Genomic DNA, 21405 nt, shown 5'->3' with positions numbered 1-21405 from the left:
AGACTGAAGTGTAGGCCATCTGTTAAATATCCCTGTCAGCCCCAGTTCCTTTCGTAAATGGAGCTTTGCTATTGTTACCTCCAGTCAGCAGTAAGAAAATTTAGTAAGTGATGCCTTTAAAGACACAGCGTACTAGGGAGAAAAGGAGAGAAACTAATGATACGTTGGGCTCTTGGTTCAGTGGCCACCCTAGTGAAACAAAGCTCTCTTTTTAGAAATGCTGTTTATCAACTTTATTTAGCAAGGAAGGAAGGGAGTGATTCTGTCAAGGACTTGCTGAGGGGAGAAGAGCAAAGCTTTATGAAACTGAATGCAACAAAAACCCAGCATTTTCTACTTCTGTACTAGAGGACTGAGAAGGAAGTCTAAAGTTTTAAGAAGTGTCATCCTAGAACCTACCTTTTTCTCATCCTTCTTCCCTCCACACTCACAAAAAAGATGTAGAAATAAATAAAATACAACTAAATACTGTAGTTAAACTTTTCACAACATAGGCAGAAGTATTTAGCATTTATGAGCATTTTGGCGATTTGTTTATACTTGTTCAGAAATTAAAATGAAGGCACAGTAAAAAGAAAGCCAATTTTTTCCCCTATATCACAAGTATTACTTGCTTTTAGAAACTATTTCCGTTGCTTAACACGGTGAAATCACCGAGTTGTTCCTGACAAAGACATCAAATCACAGGAAAAGCTGCAAGAGCCACACTTAAAGCATGGCCACTTGCTAATGGTTTAGAGAAATACAATCAATATACAGATGAGTCAAATGGCCACGGCTTTATTAATTTCTTTTTTTAAGTAATACTTGCTATAGAGGTTTAAAGAAGGTCTGATAATTGGTGATTAAGCTATACACTGCCTAGATGGAAAACTGATCATGGTTTTAAAGGCTAAACTAGCACTTGGCAGCAGCAGTACGTTTGCAAGCACAGAGACTATGTTCGAGTTTCGTATTACCTCCATTCGATGATTGCTTGGGGTGTTGAGGTTGGTTTGGGTTTCTTTTTTTTTTTCTATTTCCAATCTGCAAATACAAAGCCGATGACTGGCCTGAAACCTGCTCCAAAAATCTTGAAGGGCCTAGTGAGGAGAAACAAGCTGCTCCATTCTCTCTGCATGAGTAAATGCTTCCTCTGCTAAATCAGCTTTAAATACAAAAACATGGTCAGACAGGAACACTTCTTTAATAATGTATCTAACATATTACTGGCAAAATTTTTTTTGTGTAGAATTGAATTTTCGTTTCCGTACAAATAGAGCTAGACACAAATAGCAAAGGAGTTGTTCTACATTAAAGTTATAACAATTAAGGAAAAAAATTCAAACATAATTGCATACATAAATTAATGTTGATACAGTATGTTCTCCCAGCTAATATATCAAACCTGCAAGCTATTTAGTTGGAAAATAAGTTTTTTAAGGGTTACCAATTAAGGCAAATAAAACTCTCAAAACATTAAGTCAAAGCCAACTGAAAATTTTGTAAATCATGTCTGGATTACTGACCTTAAATATATTTAAATCAGTAGTCTTAAAAAAAGTAAACAAAAAATCTCAAAAACCCTCCAACAGCATAAATAATCAATCTTCCTTCTTTTAAGTAATGTGCACTACTTCAAAATTAGCATAGTAGATATTTTCTTTGCCAAGAAAATAAAATATTTTAAGAAATTTTAACAAAATTTGAATGTAGTCTGGAAGTACTGTCTCATGACAAAAGTAGTCCTGGAATTACGAAGCTGTTGAGCATGAGAAAGTATGATTTAAAGTTCTGTAAAAACAACCAAACAACACCCCACACCCCCCGCCCCCCCAAAGCCGCAGTCTGGATAGTAGCTACATAAATTCCTGTAAGCCAGACTCCTCAAAGTGAATCTTGCTGCCTCTTCAGCCAACACGCAGGCTTTCTCTTCAAAACACACCCAAACGCCCCAAATCCTCTACTTAATACGGGAACTGCAAAGCTGCTTCATCCTTCGGTGCTGAAGTCAAGAGCACCTGGATTAGTCTTGATCCAGCACCTTCTGGAAGGCGTAGCACATCTGGATTCACCATTTTATAGCTTCTCTACGAAGTCAGATGTGCTTGCCAGTGACCAGAATGGAGGGGCTTCTAAAATTTTATTGTATTCCTTTGCCCTTTACCAGTCAGAGCAAGCTGGGCTCTGCTCAGCCTAGGAGTGAAAAAGGATGACATCATTTCAAGGCAGATCCTCTACCTGGGTGTCTGCAGAAAGTACACTTTTTTCCCCGTCCCCTTTTTTTTTCCTCCTGCTGAAGTTTGGGTGGCTCTTGGTTTTCTTGTTTTGCAACAGGATCTGACTGATGTCTTTAGGCTTTCTAATCTCCACGTTGAACTTGCTCTTGTATTTGGCTTCCCCTCTTCCCATCCTTGCTTCCTACTCAAATCACTTTCTAATTCACTTGAGGAAACAAGGGATCAAAATGCATGAGGACACCTGGATATGAAATTCAAATGATATTACAGAAAGCATTTGAAATGTAACGCAGTTTCAAAGTAATTTGTACTGTGTGCTACAACTTAAAAGGTGTTCTGAAAAACTACTTTTCTCTGCTTAGGTCTTTGCAATAGTCAGTCTGCACAAGCTGATGCACTTTGGGACTGGAACTATGTAAAAGCAGCTTCTTGCTCTTTATTTGTGCCCTCCATGTTCCCTCCCTGCCCAGATGCTGGTCCTTCTTTCTCCCTTAACATCTTTCAGCCAGGCTGTCTTCTGCCCAGCTCCCCGGGCTGGCATTTCTCTGTGTAGACAGCGGACTGTTCAGGGCTGCAGATAGGTGTAAACAAGGCAGCTGAAATGCAACAGGCAGTTGGTCATTTCTGTCCTTTCCCATCATCCATACCGTGTCCTTTCCCATAATCCATACCGTGTTCTCTTGTGGACACATCTCACAAAGGTCCCATTTCTTCCTCACTTGAATAGAAGCTAGTCAGAGTTAAACTCAATCTAGTTCTATGATGAGGCCTTGTGAATTTTTTTCCCCACGCTCCTAGTGTGCTGGTTGATCTATCCCACTGTCAAGTTTTAGATTTAAATTTGTTCTAATACAGTTGATTTAAAATGTAATCTCTTGTGTTTTGCAGTTTAGGAGTGAGTTTACCATGGATTTCATGGCTTTCTACAGTGAGGAGATTTCTAACATGTACGACTGTATTTAACCATTTTTAAGGTATTATGTTAGGCTGCATTCAGCAAATCAGGATGACCTTCTGCTAATCCTCTTACATTTTGTTACTCATTGCATCTCCATTACATAAAGCTGGAGATCAGAAAATCCAGTATGTGGATTTACTATAAATCATAACTAGAAATCCTCTGTTTTGTGTACATAAAGTAGGAAAGGTGTTTTGTCAGACATATTCCATGCAGAATTCTAAGCCATTTGCACTCATTCATTTTAATAGTTCTGTGATAACTCTCTAGTTGATAAATTCTCTTGCTGGGAAGCTCAGACATTATTCTGATCTTTGCTAGAAAATTTGTACATCTTTACAGGTAGCTTTTCACTGTAACTTCGGCTTAACTTCTGGAGAATCACAGTAATAACTAAAAGAAAGTATTGGAGAATGCTTGTACTTTGTATTTCTCTAGATATTTAAAACTTGCGCATTAACAGGTCATTCTTAATTAAGGCAGCGTCCTGCCAAACAGAGCAATGAAGGTCTACAGAAACACAAACACACTGAATGCTAGAGCCTAGCTTAGTATGGAGGAAAGTGGCTCAAAAACCTGTCTCTTCTTGCCGGTGCAACTCAAACTTGAGACGTTCTGGAGATGTACATCTCAAACTCAAGGTTTTTTACTGTCTCCTAATCACAGAACAAAATGTTACATCTTGCAGCATGCCCAGCGTGGATGTGTGTGGCAAGAACTCTAGCCTACGTTGTAGGCAGAACGCTCAGAATATTCCTGTTGATAAAAGGCATTCTGAAAATTACACTACTATAAATTGTTAAGTAAGGTTGTGTTCAAAATCCTCCTTTCTTAGCATTCTATATATTAAATATATATTGTCAAGCAGTACGGAGATAGCAATAAAAAGCAGTTTAAAATTCTAGTCCTTCTCGTAAGTTTATGGGCCCTGCAGTGAGATGCTGAGGCTGAGTAAGGCAGAACCTGCAATGTATTGGAAGAGAATGGGACTCTGCTCTTAGAAATGGGTGTGAAGAGTGAAAGAGAAAGGTTGAGATGCTGAGCAGTAGATTAAAATGAAAGGCTGGAACAGTGAGGAGAGGTGAAGAGGATATTCTCTATCTGTGGTTGTCAGCAGTTAAAGGGTGCTATGACCAGATCTTCTAGTGCATTCATTCACTGTGGTCATGAAATCTGTGCCAGTAAGGCATCTTGTGAGAAGGCCACTTGTAGACCGCTGATGTGTAAAGAACTCCAGATAAACCCTCAGGTATCTGTGACCAGCTAATGTGTGAAACTTCCTATTTGCATCTGAGGGGCACAGAACACCTTGTAACGAATTCAAAGTAAGCTCCACTCGTTGCACTGCTGCAAAGAGATTCCCATTTAAGAATTAGAAGAGGTTAGAAACTTATTCTGTGAATGCAGGTGGCATGTCTACATCATGGCGCAGATGCTCACAGCAGTAGGAGAACTGGAAGGAGTTCACATGCCCTTGTGACACCGGCAAAAATACGCCTCGATGCTTTTGCAGTGCTTTCTGCTGCGTAACACGTGTCCTCTAGCTCCAGGGTTCACGCTTAATAATTACTATGTTAGACTCATGCAGCTTCTTGTGTAAGAGGTAGATGTATGACTGAAATGAGTTGGTTTCGCTATGATGTATAAATGCAGAGTGTGACATCATAACCGCGACATGAACAGAGATATTTGTTACCGTACCAGGTAACTGCAGAGCTTGTGCTGCAACTCTGCAGGCAGATTCAGTCTGCCTATACAGCTATAAATATAAAGTGCACAGAAAAACTATGCTCCTCCTAACATCTCATACAGCCTTATTTTATCAGTTGAAAGAAAAAAAGTACTGCTTAGTAAAGTTGGCACTGAGCCTGAAATTACTGAAAGTAAGCCTGTCTTGCAGCTTGAAATGGTGACTTGCAAGACAACCCACCGTGTCCTTGACAGTTTGCCATTGCAAACACGGCCTGCCATACGACTGGTTTTGATCACAAACGAACAGATTCAGCTGGCTGCTCCACAGCAGAGAAGACTGAGGGTTAATTATAGCCTGGCATCTTTTTTTTCTTAGGGAAAGTTGACACAGTGCTGCTTGCTGGTCATGTGAGGTCAAACCCAGGCTAAATATACTGCACTACCCACTGTGACGTAGCTGCAGGGATTCGCAACGTAAATGCAGCTGACAGTTCTGTCTGTAGCTGACAAAAGGCGGCCTATATCTGAGGAAGAGTGCGCTGCAGTCTGCCCACAATGTTCTTTGACGTTTACTGATCCTCGTTACATCCGCAAATACAGCAATTCACCGATCTGCCCTCTGAAGCACATGAATTCCTAGGTGGATGCAGCAGTGTAGGAAGAGATTCTGAAAACCAAATGGTATTAACTTTGGTAGCCTTTTTGTCTGCCTGTATCCATACTAGAACCCTAATTTTAAGTTGACTTACTGCTTTGACCCAAATCTGGTGCAGATAATTGAGGTTTTAAAGTTTTTCTTAAACTTTCTTTACTTAAGAGAGAAGCCAAGACAAAGAGGTGGTTCATAAAAGTAAGAATTTTTGATCAATTAAATAGATACATCTAGAGGATGTCAGTTTTCTTGATTTCTATTTCAATTTAATAGCTTTTATTGTTATATTCTTTGGGTTCAAACACATTCTAGTACCACATAAGGAAGTACAAAACTTTCTCTAATGCTTATGAAATTATGAGGTAAAAGGTATTTTTAATGTATGTTTATCTGGGGCCTCAAGTTCTATCTAACTTCAGTGTGTGCTGAACAAAATCTTTGTGCTATATTATACACTTTAAAAGGCTGTTGCTTTGTTTACCACATTTCACAAACAACAAATATTGTGTGCCCAAGGCATTCCAGAAGGTGCCGGCAGGAGGTGTTACATGTGCTACGCATGACGGGTTTTGTCAGGAATTTCTAAAAGCAAAAACTCAATACTGTCAGCAGCTTTGTTAGGACATGTAAGAACCTCAGAATACCTCTATGTATTAAATTAATTAGAAAAATTGCTCAGAATCGTATTTCTCTGCTGAAGTGATGGATAATCCTTAGTGTATAAGCTATGCAGACTTCATGGTGCAGAGACTGTTGCTTGAAAGAGCTAATTAACTCCACTGTTCTCTCTGGAGGCTTTTTGTCAGTGTGTTTGTTATCTGCTCCTTGGAAAGCCTGAGCGTTACAGCGGGTTGCCCGTATAAGTTAATTTGTTTCATCCCAAGGTAGTTTCCTGCCCATCTCCCTGGATTCATTAGATCTTTATTTAAACGTCACTTTCTTGCTGGTTCTGCCATAGCTGGTGGGGGAAGTGTTCTTTTCTTCATCTCCTGTTATTTGACAAGAATTTGTCCTTCATCTACTCCTTTCCTGCAACATGGCAGTGGACACTTCCATTGAAACCCAGATAATGCTTTTCCACTTCCTGTTTATAGAAACGCATAACTTTATGCTGTAAACAACTAAGCATAAGCAGTCATCCGAAGAAGTAATTTGAACTGCTCGAATTTCAGGAGGCAGTAAGAATAGACTCTGCCATTCTGCCAGGAGTCATCCCTAAGCAGGGCTTAGAAATCATGCTGGCAAAGCAAAGTTGTGGCTCTGTCCAGAAGGCACAAATTATCCAGTTTCCAGAGCAATTTTGTTAATTGTATTAAAGCCTAATTTACTAAACTTGCATCTCTGTCTTGGGCGGGGAAAAAACCCAAACCCAACCCAGTATACACCCTGCATAGTCACTAATCACAACTGAATAAACAGGCCCTTACTGGTTAAAGCGATAAATATACTAGTCTACATTCATTTTTGCTCCAGAAAAAGCAGTTCGGTAGAATACAGTTCTCCACTTCCTCCTTGGTTTCTCATGTTGCCTTGGTCTGATAGAGCCACCTCTACCAAGACAGTACTTTGTCTTCTGACACTTCAGGCTGCGTGTGGCCTTGGGCAAGATGTTCAGACAGGCTGACAAGCAAAGGGGAAGCTAACAGCTGTTTTCAGCAACAGTTTCCTTTGCTTAAAGGATAAGTAAAAATAAAGGTTTTATTTACTAGTACTCTTTTGCCAGCCTTGTTCAGTGGAGGTTCTGTCCAGGGGTGTAATTTTAACTTGACACAGTAAGTAAAGCAGATTGAGAAAATTGCAGGAGGAATGTTCTAAACTAACACAAATACTAAAATGACATTTATGTCGTATAAAATTCATGATGATACAACTAGGTAGACATCAAAAAATATTAACCATTACCTTTATGGCTCTGGCTGCTAACTGATAGGTACCTAAATATGTAAGTGATATTGTTTTTAATAGGCACTCTGATAACTTATAAATAGTTACTTTTGTCAACATATGTAGTAGTTGTGAATGAAACTGCGTATTTAAAGTTAGTGCTATTAAAAGAAAACGGAAATTCACTTCCTGGTTGGGTGAACTGTAACTGCTTGGTTTAGTCCAGTCAGTAGTTATGTCTGTCTTCTTCTCTGACACAGACAGTTTTATCTCTGACCTGGAATACCAGCCATCAGGTTCAACAGAGAAATGGACTCCACATTCAGCACTCATGTCCAACTCCTATGTGGAAAATCTAGAGGGTGAGTCTGCTTACTGAAATGCTTCAATGGTTGAAATTGGAGCACAAAGGAAAGGGGAAAGTGTTTTAATAGTCAACATCTACACGTGAAAAGCGCTGTGTAATACTGAAGTCTTGCTATCACTGGACACCTGTGTGTTCTGAAACAGTTGGAAATTCAGAAGTTGTCAGCCAGGTGTACGCTCATTCAGTATAAACCTCTACTTAAAGTATATGTAGCTGCCACAGAACTTCCTGAGTGCTGTAAGGATCTAGTAAAACAACAGAAGAGGATATGAAAATCTTGAGCAAAATACAGGCAACGTTGTAGAGTGGCCAGATCAGTTAACTATGAGAAATTTAGAATGTTTCTTCTCTTTTAAAAAGATGAAGTAATGTCAGTTTAAATAGATGGAATACAGTGGCGTGCACTACCAATCTAAGTATTAGGAATACAGATTTCATAAACAGATTTCTACTTGAATGTACATGATAATTGGGAAAGGTCATCTGGTTTTACTGTAAGATGCTTTCAGCTTCTCTTTCACATATATTGTGCACTGTGACTCTTCTAAATAGTAACAATATTAGAAATTGACGCATGGTATATTGGTCTTGTTTGTGTTTATACGTATCCTTAAGTGTTTTTCACTTTATTACAAACATGCCTAAAATGCCAAAAAACTAGATTGTGCCTTTTTTCCCTGTATATACACACACACACACACACATATATATAAACACTCATAACACATTTTACTTTCCCCATAGATTTGTAAAGGGGAATACCTGAAAGTGTAGGGTAGATTTAGGATTGTTAACAGTAAAGGAACCAAGCTCTGTGTGTGGCCTTAATATAACTCACACAATTAATGTGTAGACTGACCGTAAGTTTGCCTGTGAAACTGAAATAAATCACGATGTTGGTCTTTTACCATCTTTCAAAAAAAAATGACTTAGTCCTTCTTTCCTTGCATATCAAAATGTTATTAGTAAGGTAAGTGCTACTGTTCAGAATGCCAAACTAGGGAAAGGACTCTGTACACTAAGCTGACATTTCTGTATCTTGAAACAGCAAATCAATCAGTAGAATACCAGGTGCGGCTTGGATTATTTCGGTGTTCTAGACTATATCCCGTACAACTCAGAATGTGGTAGGTACAGAATAATTGTTGAAGAGTACGAGTTCTTGAAAAGTGAAAACTAATAATAAAATAACCCCCAAATACCAGCATAATAAACACAGGTTGGCAAACCCCAAGCTCAGAATTATGAAATGTACACTGACAGGTCCCTTTTAAAAAGGGCACACCAGAAAACCAGGCCCAGAGAGAAATACTTATACACAAATGCTAGTATCTGAGAAATACAGTTGAGAAACATGGCATTTAAGAAAATGAAAATAATGGGTGTTTTGGGTATTTGATGTAAGAAAGATAGTCAGCATGGTAGTAATGCAAGAGATATGTTCACACAGGAAAGTTGTTAGAATGGCTCTGTACCTTGAGGAATGTTTAATGTCAAATCAGACAAGCTAACTGTATCAACTAGTAGTCCAGAATGCTTACAGATTTAACTTCCAGGCTTAAATTAGGAAGAGTATAACTTCTAAATTACACTGCTGAACCAGAGAGCAACCATAACTGTGATGTGCTGCAGGAGATCAGACAATCTGCAAAGGCAGGAAATACACTAATGGAATATTTGAGTCATCCTTTATAGAATGGGTAAGTGTGCTGACTGCTTCATGGAGCACTAAGTCATGAGTAGAACCCACAAGGGGAAACATCTCTTTATTTGGTCCAAAGAAGTGTACAGGAACTGCTTGAAAAAAAAAGATAAAAATTTTAAAAAATCTTTCTTTGTTTTTTAGCAGTTTCAGCATTACAGGCTGTGACAAACTTCAGAAGGGGAACTACAGGAAAACAGTAACAGTTAAGAAAAAATATGTGGTCAAAAGGGTGAAATAGTTGCAAGCAGTCCGTGAACTATTTATGAAGGTTCAGATCAAGAGTACAGCTACTCTGCAGTGAGAGGGTACAAGCTGCTTCCAAATGCAGAAAATGGAAAAGAACAGGAAAATTAGTAGGCTAAATGTGAAACCTGGCCAATGGGTGACAAATGAGGAATTCAGTTAAAATTAGATAAATGAACTTGGAAAGTTTTTTGTGTTGAGGCTCACAGTTGAGGAACTAGAGATTCTGATGCCAAAGCCCTTTGACAAGGGACATGCTGCAGGACCTGTCTCAAGTTAAAGTGTCAGTAAAAGGTTTCAGAACAAAGAGATAAACAGCCAGTGACAATTCACCTCAACTAGATGACATGCCAGACAGCAGCTCTGAAGGGGTAAGCAACAGTTGAACTATTAACTGTAACGTATAACCTCTAGCTTACATCTGATTTGGAGCCAGGGGACTGGAAGTTGGTAAATGTGACGCTGCTGCTCCTCAGCTATTCAGAGGAGTTAAAAACAAACTGTCTAGAAACCTCTACAGGAAGACTTTGTGATTAAAGAAAATCAGTTAGTTAAAGCAGTGGCAATCAGGATAAGGAAAGGAAAGGAAAAAAACCTGCCCTAATTCCATGTGTACAGTGACAAGCTCTCTGAACTATGCTCATTTAAAGCCATCTTGAATGTAAAATGGACAGTTCGATGAGAACTTGCTCAGTAGTGTTAAAAGCAGTCTTAAAAGGGTGAATAAATGCTGGGAATAATTAAAAACCAGCAGAGAATGAACAAACGCTACTATATAGATCTGCTATCTGACCACGTCTTGTCCCTGATGTCACAAAAGAATTAGGTGCATACATGTTGTTGGTTGGGGGGGTTTGGTTAAGGACAACTAGCATGACCAAAGATTTGGAACAGAAGTCATGTTGAATCGGCTAATGAGAAGAATATGCTAAGGATAATAAAATGAACGGGTGGCACGGAAAAGGTAATGGAAAGTACTTCTTGGAAGAGAAAATAATAAAAGTGTCCACAAAGCAATCATGCAGCAAGTTCAACTCATACAAAAAGCTTTGCTACAGCTACCTGGAGTTAAGCTGTGGAACTTACTGTCTTGGAATGTTGCAGATGACAGAATTTTGCACAGACCTTAAAGACCCCGGGGACAGAAATCCAAATGGGACCATTGAGCACAAAAGATACTGCCTCTGGCTCGGGAATTCCATAGGGCAGACACATTTGGGAGGCTGGTGGAACATCCCAGGGAAGCATCATGATGTGTTTTCCCTGGGTCTCTACGATTGCCTAGTACATACCTAATGGTTTGTAATCTGAACTGGTTTGCTTGTAGTTCTCCGTGGAGGTTTTCAGGCAATATTTTTGATATACAAAACCCTAAAATGCTTGGCAACTGCCTTATTGGAGAGATTCTCTTGTTCTGTAGAAACTATAGATGCTGATTATAGATTACCAGCTTCCTGCAAGGGAAAAGAGGTCACTTGCACTATTTCCAGAAAGGCCTTTAAGTTCAGGAATTGCTTATATTTTCTTTTGTGCTCCAGTAAAAAAAAATTTGTCTCTTAGCATTCACAGAGATGGGGGGAATTAAGTACAGAGCAATTTAGAAGCGTGCTAGTATTTGGTTGGCATTTGGTTTAAAAAGATAACGCCTTTACTTCTGATGTTAGAACTTCAGACACATATGCTACGTCTAAATGTGTTTTTGTCCTAATGTGAAATATTCAGTAAGGAGGTACAGGTGTGCAAGTTGACTGACAAATTATGGATCAGTCTCACACTGAGAGAATAAATTAAGGTGACATTGTAGAATTGATTAAACAAACCAGTGGGAAGAAAGCGTAGATCTTATGAACATATAAAAACACCATCTCCTCTTACAAGAACTTATAAATTTGTAATTTTTAAAAAATTTATCCAAAAGACTCAGCAACTTATTAGAAGCACCAGCTTTCATGATTTTTGTCATGCTTCATAACCCAAGAGCTTTGTTCTGTTCAAATCAGCTAGCATGGGTAAGTTTTTGTAGGTAAGCATTTCTCTTGAGTGGTTGACCAGTACTGCTCACAGGCTGCATCTCTCCTGCAGCAGCTGCTAAGATTACTGCCCCTAGCTGGATGTGTCACTCCCTGCGCAAATGGCTGAGCTGTTCAACCTAATTTTAGTTCATCTTAAAACTCTGGATTGCAAATTGGAACAGTTTGGAGAGACCTTCCTGAACAGTCTGGTTGTTCATGAAGCAAACAGCTGGAGCAATAACTTTATCAGCTGTCCCGGTGCCAGCCTACAGTGAGCAAGAGGCAAAGCCCTAAGCCTAAAAGCTAAGGGCAAGGGGGGTGAGGAGCTGGGGCTCAGTTTGCTGTCAGTCTCAGTGGCTCGGCTCTCTTTCATGTGTGCAGTCAGGAGTGACTTAAAAAAGCAAACAGAACACTGCGTGAAATCAAAACAGTGTCAACAACCCCATAAAACAGAATGTGTGGTTGCTCTTGTTTTACAACCTTGATAGCAGATCCAAAAGTCAGAGCTAGTTATCTTCTACTGTTTACCGCTGATACTGATGTTAGTATGCTGCTTAACTTTTTTTTGAAAGGTTATGTAGGGGCTTGAGCCTCCAGCTGACTTTCAGTGCTTTTTCAGTGCGGCATGCTTGTGCTTTTTTGGTGCCACACAGGAGGGGAAGAAAAAAACCCAAAAAACACCTTTGCAATACAGTAGTACACTATCACCAGTATTTACAGGTCCAGTCTAATCTCTCTGTAGCAGAAGGTTTTCTCCCCAACATGTTTAATTTTGTTCTGCACAATCTACTTTTAACTATTGGTATAAATTTACCAGCCACCTTGCAGTATGTATAAATACTAGGGAAAAAAAAAGGTGAAACTATCACAAATAAAGTAACTGCTGAAATTCTGAAATCTGGGATAACTGCCAAAGAGGTCAATTAAATAGACATAGGAAAGTTGTTAAATCAGGCTGTGAAATGGAAATGATTAAAAAAAAAAGTATTGCATTTTGATTCATGGCATATCTGACAAACAAGTTCTCCAAATGCCGTTATCATTTTTGTAGTGGAGGAATCTGCCACATCTCTCTGCAGCGTAGTGTGTCCCACCCCTCTCTCTTTTGACCTCATCCAGTCATTATTTCAAGATTAGCAACCTGCAGCGTTAGCACATAAAACATTTGGTAACACTTGTTATCCGCTCAGTTGACACTGACGATCCAAAACAATTTCAGGTGATCAGTAGGTACTGAATGAGTACTAAACATAAATACAAAACAATAAACTACTCAACACAAAGGAACCTGGCAGACACACCACAGACAACCTCAACAACGTACTCAAGATCTGTATTACTGAATCCTTAACAAGCTCTGCAGCCTTCCCCTAGAAACCTGTGCTGAAGAAAGAAAGGAAATTTTATAAAAAATAAGTGCATGAATTAAAAAAGCCACGCATCTTTGTTTCCCAGTGTCTAGCTGCTAACTGGACAGCTTTTTAAGGTTAAGCAAAAGGGCATATGAAATCTTTCTAGCTGTATTTCTAGGGCAGCGTAGACCGTGCACCCCATAGTTATAAATAAGAAAGATGGGATAAAGTGTTCTTCTGGTAGTATGGAAGAGAAGTTTCCTTTTGTTCATAAGGCATCATCAGTATAGCCTGAGCTCAGTCCTTTCTCAAGGCTGTTGAAATGGACTTTCTTTCCCAATTTGTCACATAAGAGCTTGGATTTTGCTAGACAACATTATAGAAAACCTGTGTTTATGCTCATGAATTAAGCTTTCAGTTTTAATCACAGACTATTAAATGTTCTGTCATTGACGCTGTGTGGAAGAAGGTAGTGTGTCATGCTTTCAAAGATTAACCTTTGGATTTCTGTTTTAGTCTGTAAACTAATACAGTTTTCTCCATTACAAATCAATACAAAAAGGAAAACACCATATGATTTCACCTTCAGTCTTGTACGTCTCTATGCAGGATTTTAACTCTTCTTACTGACTACATGATTTACATTTTGAACTTTAAGTTCCTACTCCACTGTGTGTCTTTCTTGTCAGAAAGACAAGTTAATTACAATAGCACAGGTACAGACAGAATGTCCTTCATATAAAGCCAAATGCTTCCCAGTTTAGATATATGCAGGCACCTCATTATTTGCTGCCTTAAATCTGAGTTGTACAGCTCTTCAGTGAGCTGTTCTGAAGGACTTCCAGGCTGCCTAATTTTGGTAAATATTCGATATGGCTGCTTTACAATGGTTTGGGTTTTTTTCAGGCTTTAAAAAGAGCAGCCTTGTCTAGAAAAGCTCCTCTCCTGGTTCACGTGCCCACCCCTCCATCTGCTAGCCTGCGTGATGGATTGGTACTCCCCACTGTCCCCATTCACCCCTTGCCCGCTCGCAAGTGTGTTGGGCACAGGCAGGCAGGCAGGCAGCAGGCCCGTGCCTCGCTTAGCCTGTGCCTGCACCCCTGCCAGCGCCGCCCTGCCTGGCTGTCGCAAACCCGGCAGCCAGACTACTGCATGCACCAGGTCAGAGCACTGATCTCAGCTGCTGGCTTCTGCAGGCTGGGCTGCTTTCTTTGAGGCATTTTTACCATCACCTGTACATAATCTAAATCAATGTACAGTCTTCTGGAGTCTGAAGGCTTCCCCCATCCATTTTTTAAGAGTTCACTTGAATACTGGTTGGGTTTAAAAATTAGCAATCCTAACAAAATCACTGTGGCAATTAAAACAACTCCACTAGAATTTTCTGTTGGGAAGAAGACAAGGTACTGCATTTCCCTTAGAAATGGTAGATGTTTCTAATGTAAATCCATATAAACCAGGTAAATCTGTCTTGGCCACATGCTAAAAATGTTGCCAAAAATACTTCTCCAACAGCAGCTTGAAAGGTACGACTGAGTATTGCACTGAGCTATAAAACAGCATGTTGTAAACAAATCCATGATAATTTAAAAAAACCAAAACACAAACTAACCTGTACCTTTACCTTAACACTCTACATAATGAATTATGCAGAACTTTGGCAAATAAAACACCACATGACCAGCTATTGTATTCACAAACTAATGTGATTTAAGGAACAATTAGTGCATACGGCTACATGCTGTTCAGTTGATGAACACCTTTGCCTGTGGGAACTGCCGAATGTTGCAAGGGTATAGACCAGTTTGTTCTGATGTTGCCAGTACAGATATGTATTATCTATCAAAACTTAAGGAAGTAACAGTCTAACAATTTCAAAACATAGAAGGTATGTAGCCATGTTGCTTTTGTTTGTATCACTCATCCAATTTTCAGTAGTACTGACCAGCTGCAGTATTTGATTTGCACAAAGCAACTGTTCAGTAGCATGCAGTAGGTAATAGCTGTTAGAGCCCCTGTAGTTAGAGCAAGCTAATGAGTGCCCTGACAGACTGATGGAGCGTAGTTCTTATAAGTGAACATCTAAATTTTGTTTAAAAAAAAAAGTCTCATTTTTGACAGCTTTTTACTTACGCATGGTGTTGGCATAATAAATATACTTGAAAAAGTATTCTATCTGCAGTCACACGATTTTCAGTGCCATAGTGCCAGTTAAGTTCATTGAATAAAAGATTTTTTTGAAGCCAAATAAATGGCAAGTCTTGTAATGCTCGATGGAATTGGTTATTACATAGCTTATCTGAACTGTTTTAACCTGTGGGCTGCCATAATGTGTATTTTTAACAAACTGTGCTTGCATTCATGCAAGAGAATACCATTGCCATTCACTGAGCTTTAGATAACAAATACCTCTTCCGTGCTTACGTACAGGTATATGACATAAGGTGATTTTAAACCTTTCCTAAGTAAACTAAGCATAAATATAGACAAAACTTGTTTTCAGAGTTGGAATTTATATACATTATACGTACTTTAGAGAAGCATTCACAATCTTACTACATTTTCTTTAGACCCACTTACGCTACTGCTGCAGCAAAAGGCAATGCTCAGACTCTTGAATGCTCTGTAAACACACAGCACTCTACACTGCCTGTAAATTGGTTTCGTTATGCTTCTGCCAGACAGGAACGGCTAGCAGGAAGCTCGATCCTGCTATGGAAAATGAAGGAAGCATTAAGAAGAGTGGTGAAGCATATCAGTATTGTTCTGTAAAGTTACCCGGTGAAGAGCAAAAGCCTGGGTTTGACAGAATCACAGAATCACAGAATCACAGAATAGTAGGGGTTGGAAGGGACCTCTGTGGGTCATCTAGTCCAACCCCCCTGCCAAAGCAGGGTCACCTACAGCAGGCTGCACAGGATCTTGTCCAGGCGGGTCTTGAATATCTCCAGAGAAGGAGACTCCACAACCTCCCTGGGCAGCCTGGGCCAGGGCTCCGTCACCCTCAGAGGGAAGAAGTTCTTCCTCATGTTCAGACGGAACTTCCTGTGCCTCAGTTTGTGCCCATTGCCCCTTGTCCTGTCACTGGGCACCACTGAAAAGAGCTTGGCCCCATCCTCCTGACACCCACCCTGCAGATATTTGTAAGCATCTGTTAAGATTTTCAATAGAAGTAGCTCACTAGCAAAACAAGAAGTTTTTTCTTTTACAAGGAATGGTCCTTATTCAGCACAAGGTTCCCGTTATATGCCTGTTTATATGAGGTCCAAACAAACTTTTATTGCTATAATTCAGCATATTCAGGGTCTTGCTGAGTAAGAGGTACTGTGTAGCTACTGCCACTCAGTCATGGAAGACAATATGATTGACTGCCTTTTCTGACTATTAAACAATATTTTATATTTTGGTTATCATCTAATATTTATCTAAATATTGTCATTACTATTTAACGTGATATTTTTCATCACCGCTTAGAAAATTACTCGGTTTTCTTAGTTAAACTTTACTATTGCCCATTTTGGAAAATGGACATTCGTATCACTACATTTACACTTCTCCGTTAAAAAGAATTATTTTTATCATCTTCCAAACTCAATTGTACTGCAATCAATTATGTAGGCTTTCAAGTAACACACCGAAATTGTCATTTGTTGATAACTTAAGTGCTACTTTGTCATGTTCACAGTGGTGTCCCTCACTTGTAAATAGCAACGATTGACTAATCTTTGCTGAATTTGACACACACACAAAGTGATGTGACCTGCGTATTAGTCAATCGTAATTCTTTACTATAGAAAAGTGCACTGATAAATAAAAAAGATTTTACTGCTGCAGTTTCAGAAATGCAAGTACTCAGAAAACTGGCCAATTAAATAGGTATATAGTATTAAAAAGAACGTTAATATTAACCCAAATGCAAGTTCTGAGGAAGTTCTGTAAGTATCTAGAAAGAGCCGAGAGTTATTAGAGTTACTTGTTGTGCCTGTCTTGAACAGAAAGAGTTCCGTGGGGAAAACTGTACTAATCTGACCTGTGCTGGGCCTTTCCATTACCTGAGTGTCATGAAGATATGTTTGTTCACTTTCTTGAAGTGTTTTAGGGACTCTCCACCATGGATTACAGTAAGTACATAGTGTAATACTAAAAGAAACTAGGACTTCCCCCCCTTGCTCAGCTGTTACTGGAGTTAGGTTCCTGCTTCATCCTCTGTTAGTTAACGGCATCGAGACGGAGCACTGAAATGTTTCTTTTAAAAAGAGATACACTGATCAGTTCTGCCTTTTGGAAAGCGCAAAACCAGTAACTTTTTAATTTTTTATTTTTTTTTTCTTGTAGTGAATGAGATCATAGGAAGAGATATGTCACAGATCTCAGTGTCACATGGAACAGCAGTGGCCAGCCAGTCTGCACGTACATGTCCTGGATCTCTGGAGACAAGAATATCTGATGGAATCCAGTAACCGATAAGCTTACAACTAAACATCCATGAAAGCTTAACAGTTTCTCTGAATATTTCTTCATCCTCTTCCTCTTTAGACTTACTGTGCTTCCAACTCTGTGGCCTTTATGAACTGGAACAGTGGATCCTTGCAGAGCCCTTTTAGTGGGTTACATTTTTGATGTAGAGACAGAACATTTTAATTATAGTTCCTCAGATGCTGTAAAGAGACTTCTTAAAATGGACACACAGAATCTACACCAGATATTTTAACTGTTTTAAATTTACAAACAAGCTTTGCTTTTTGCATTTAAATAGAATACTTTTATATTGTGCTTCAGATGTGTGGAGATGTTAGTTTGCTCTTATAATATTCACAGTACTGAACGTGGAAAAAGATTTAATACACATCTTCAGTGTGCTGCTTTCCCTTAGAGATAGTATAGTTTGTAACTGATGATTTGTAACACCTTTTGGTCATTTTGGAAAGCCTTTAAGCTTATGTTGTTTTAATTTTTTCTGAATATGATCTTCCAATGGCAAGTCATACCTGTCATCTGAAGCCAATGCCACGGAAGCCATTGTGTATACAAATACTGTAGTGTTTTCTTTCTTAGGTTCATAGGAAGCAAAGCCAAATGTAGATCTGCACTTGTTTATAAACTGAAAATATTACTTGATAGGCTGCAAAAAGACCATTCCATCATAAAAGTGTTGGGATAGAATGACATTCCAAAATTTAACTTTTATAACTTTGTGGATAATCTTCCTGTTCTTTATTAGCACAGGCTCCTTCTTGAAATAGCTTTTTCTTAGAAAGTTACATTTGTAGTCAAATTTGAACAGTAGGATTTTAGATTAAAGAACAGCAACATCAAAGCCATGTTAGATACAGGAGAAATTTTAACACGTGCTGAGGATCTAAGTGTTCCTGTTATCCCTACAGAATACGGTTTTGGAATCGTCTGTTCAGTGGCATCCAAGTTCTCCATGCAAATCACGTGCTCACATCTGTATCTTTTACATGCTGTATGTCTGATCATGCCACTTGGAAGTCCTAAGGAGGTGACAGTTACAGTTCCTTAAATTTAGCTGTTTATCAACATCAGTTTGCTAACAAGTAATTTACTGTGAAATAGTGATTAGGTAGTGTAATTTGCCTATGTTTAATTGTAAATGTGTGATGCAGAAGCTACCAAAGAAATATAAGTGATTTGTAGCAGCAGTAAACTTTGTGCTGTGCTCCAAGGATGCATTTCCCTTACCCATGTACTCTAATACATTTGAAACAATCTGTTTACACAGTTACTGAAAATCTCAGGCCTCTATGGTTAGAAACCTAGGAGAGGGTCTGAAACTGCCTGCTTAGGCCACAAAGATGTCCCTGCCCCAGAAGACAATGTCGTTTACAAAGCTTTCTGATATGGAAGATACAGGGTGCAACAATCACGGCAAAGTAAGACCAGAAATACACTGAACCTCAAAACATTTAAGATGTTAGCTTTAGTTCCTCATTCCGGTGAGCTATGATGCTCTAATGAAAATTAAGAGCAAATACACTCAAAAATTTTGAAATGCAGAAAGTATATTTGCATTGAAACTACGTCAGACAATTGTGGACATTTTACTGGTTTAACACGTGTGGAGCACACGCCTCATTCTGTAGAAAATTACTATAGACGCTTAAAATTCCAGTGGAATGGTCTTAAAGTGGATACCATTACAGAATTACAATAGCCGAGCGTAAACACAGATTCTACTGGTGCTGCATTTGAGCAGACAGTCATGGGGAAAACTTTCCATTGAGCCTTTTTCAGGCAAAACATTACACCTGAATTTAAGCCAGTGCCCAAGCAATACCATTAAAAGTAGCTATAATCCTGTCTTTGTAAAAGCTAAATCGTGAACTTTTTAAAGACCATACATTAAGCAGATGCAGTTTTATCTCTTTATCATGTACTTCCTTTTAAGAGTGCAGCCTAAGGCTACTATCTTGTTTCTGTTGTTTCAAACAGCTTAATACAAGGCCACTATATGCATGCTGGGAATCTTAAGCATCCTTTTTGTGACTGTACTGTTCAATGGTGCAAATCTTTAAACTTGCAGAAAAAAATTAGCAGGGCTGTGATCTGATAAGTGAGATATTGTAATTGTCCCGCAGCAATGGTGCTTTACTCTGTCCTCTACTCATTTACGGCAAAGATCCTACAAAAGGATTCACATGCTCAGAAATACATCTACCTATGTTTTTAACACCTTAAACCACACAACACTGTAAACGATGTAATTGTCTTCAGACTGTGTGCTGGTGGCAAGGCACGTTCCAGTTTGCATTCATGTACTGGGTCTTTTGCGTTAATCATTGTTTGTAGGAGAGTTCTAACTTTGAAGCTTTTCATACTGTATGGGATTTATGCTCCTTTATCCTACTGGTACAGACTCTCCTTGCAAGTTCTCCAAGTAGCTGGAATTCACACTGTACCTAAAACACAGGAGCCCAAACAATCCGGAGTTGCTATGCACTAAATTTTCTGATGCCTTTAAATACCTTGATGCCTGTAGACATAGAGACGCTTTCCTATTTAAAAATGAAATTTAAAAAAAAAAAATATAGCTTTGGATACTAAAGCAGTTTTGTATTTGCCTTGTAAAAGCTTCAATACAAGGGTCTTAATTTTATTTTAGCTTGTGTGATAACGTAGGTAATGACTGTTAATCTTGTATAATTTTAGTGATATAAAAAGCACACGATCTCTATTGGACTATGCAAATTTAAGTAAACAACAGAACCCGTCAACTGTTGATATTTTGTTGGCATCCAGTTCCTTGCCCTTAAGTCCTTTCTTCTCCCTGAGTACTTTTTCAAAACTTTTTAATGGTTTAGATTATCCTGAAGGAAAGCCTTAACGATGGGGTAGCTTTTCTATAAGGAGGGTCAAAGATCAATGTTTAAAACAAAAATTAAGGGATGGTCTATTAATCTGAGGGGGGTGGGGGTGATTTCTGATATTACCATAAACTAGCAATCTCAATTTCTGTAGTAAGACTTTCATGTTGTCAGGGGAACTGCCATCCTTTTTAAACCAAAGAATGAAAATAACATGACAGTTTTATTCCGATACAAACAAAGCTTTGAAACTCTATTTTTGATACTCATAATGGATGTCATTCCTTGAGGTTCAGAAATCGTTCAAATTGAAATTTTATATTTAAAAATGTTGGACAATAAAGATTAAGTTCTAGATGTTTACAGAGCCTTGTATTGTAATTTCATGTACATTTTGTATTTTAAACATTTTTGTAAGTTATGATTGCAGTGCTACTTGCAGAAATAAAGGGAAAAACTTGCATTTAGGCTCTTAAATCATAGTGTTCAAATAAACAAAAAGAATGCAAATACGTTGTCATTTATTTAAAATGGAGACCTGGATGCAGAGTGGGAAAGAAACTCCCTGTTTACCACTGCATTGCAAACAGCTATGCTTAGGTGTGACATATTTTATGAGGCACATTGGATATTCCCCCTAGAAGAGTGGTGATTTTGAAGCCATATAAGAGTTTGGGACTCAACTTAGAACGAGCAGCCGTGAGCCTGTGCATACGTAATGAGCCATCAGCAATGCCCAGAGAGTGTCAGTTTGCACCATAACTAGTGATTTCCTATTTGCAAATATGATTGTTCCACTTAAACGATCACAAGATCATTTAGAGAAATTATTCCAGAAATTATTATTCAGGGAGTGCATCACAATCAATCATTTCCATTCCTGAAAGGCTTACCACAGGCACAATGCAGTTAAACTGTTTCAGAAATAGATGTCAAATTCCTACAAAGTCTAAACTATTTGCCAAATCTTGGCTGATGAAGCAGTACTGAGGGAAA

At 38.8% G+C, this 21405-nt stretch overlaps 1 protein-coding gene across 2 annotated transcripts in view; it reads left to right on the top strand.

Moving 5' to 3' along the window:
* Positions 1-20919, top strand: part of NFATC3 (nuclear factor of activated T cells 3) — a 78427-nt gene extending 57508 nt beyond the window's left edge. Inside the window, exons 10-11 of one of the 2 annotated variants that reach the window (XM_075433798.1) lie at positions 7666-7767; positions 17420-20919. In XM_075433798.1, coding sequence (XP_075289913.1) covers positions 7666-7767; positions 17420-17544 — 227 coding nt within the window. In that variant the 3' untranslated portion in view covers positions 17545-20919. The remainder of the gene's footprint in view (positions 1-7665; positions 7768-17419) is intronic. The other variant, XM_075433799.1, reaches the window with a different exon arrangement.
* Positions 20920-21405: the final 486 nt, after the last annotated feature.

This window comes from Opisthocomus hoazin, chromosome 12, assembly GCF_030867145.1.
Source record: "Opisthocomus hoazin isolate bOpiHoa1 chromosome 12, bOpiHoa1.hap1, whole genome shotgun sequence".
Taxonomy (NCBI): domain Eukaryota; kingdom Metazoa; phylum Chordata; class Aves; order Opisthocomiformes; family Opisthocomidae; genus Opisthocomus; species Opisthocomus hoazin.
Note: the sequence above shows the minus strand (reverse complement) of the source record. Positions and strands in the feature narration are given on the sequence as shown.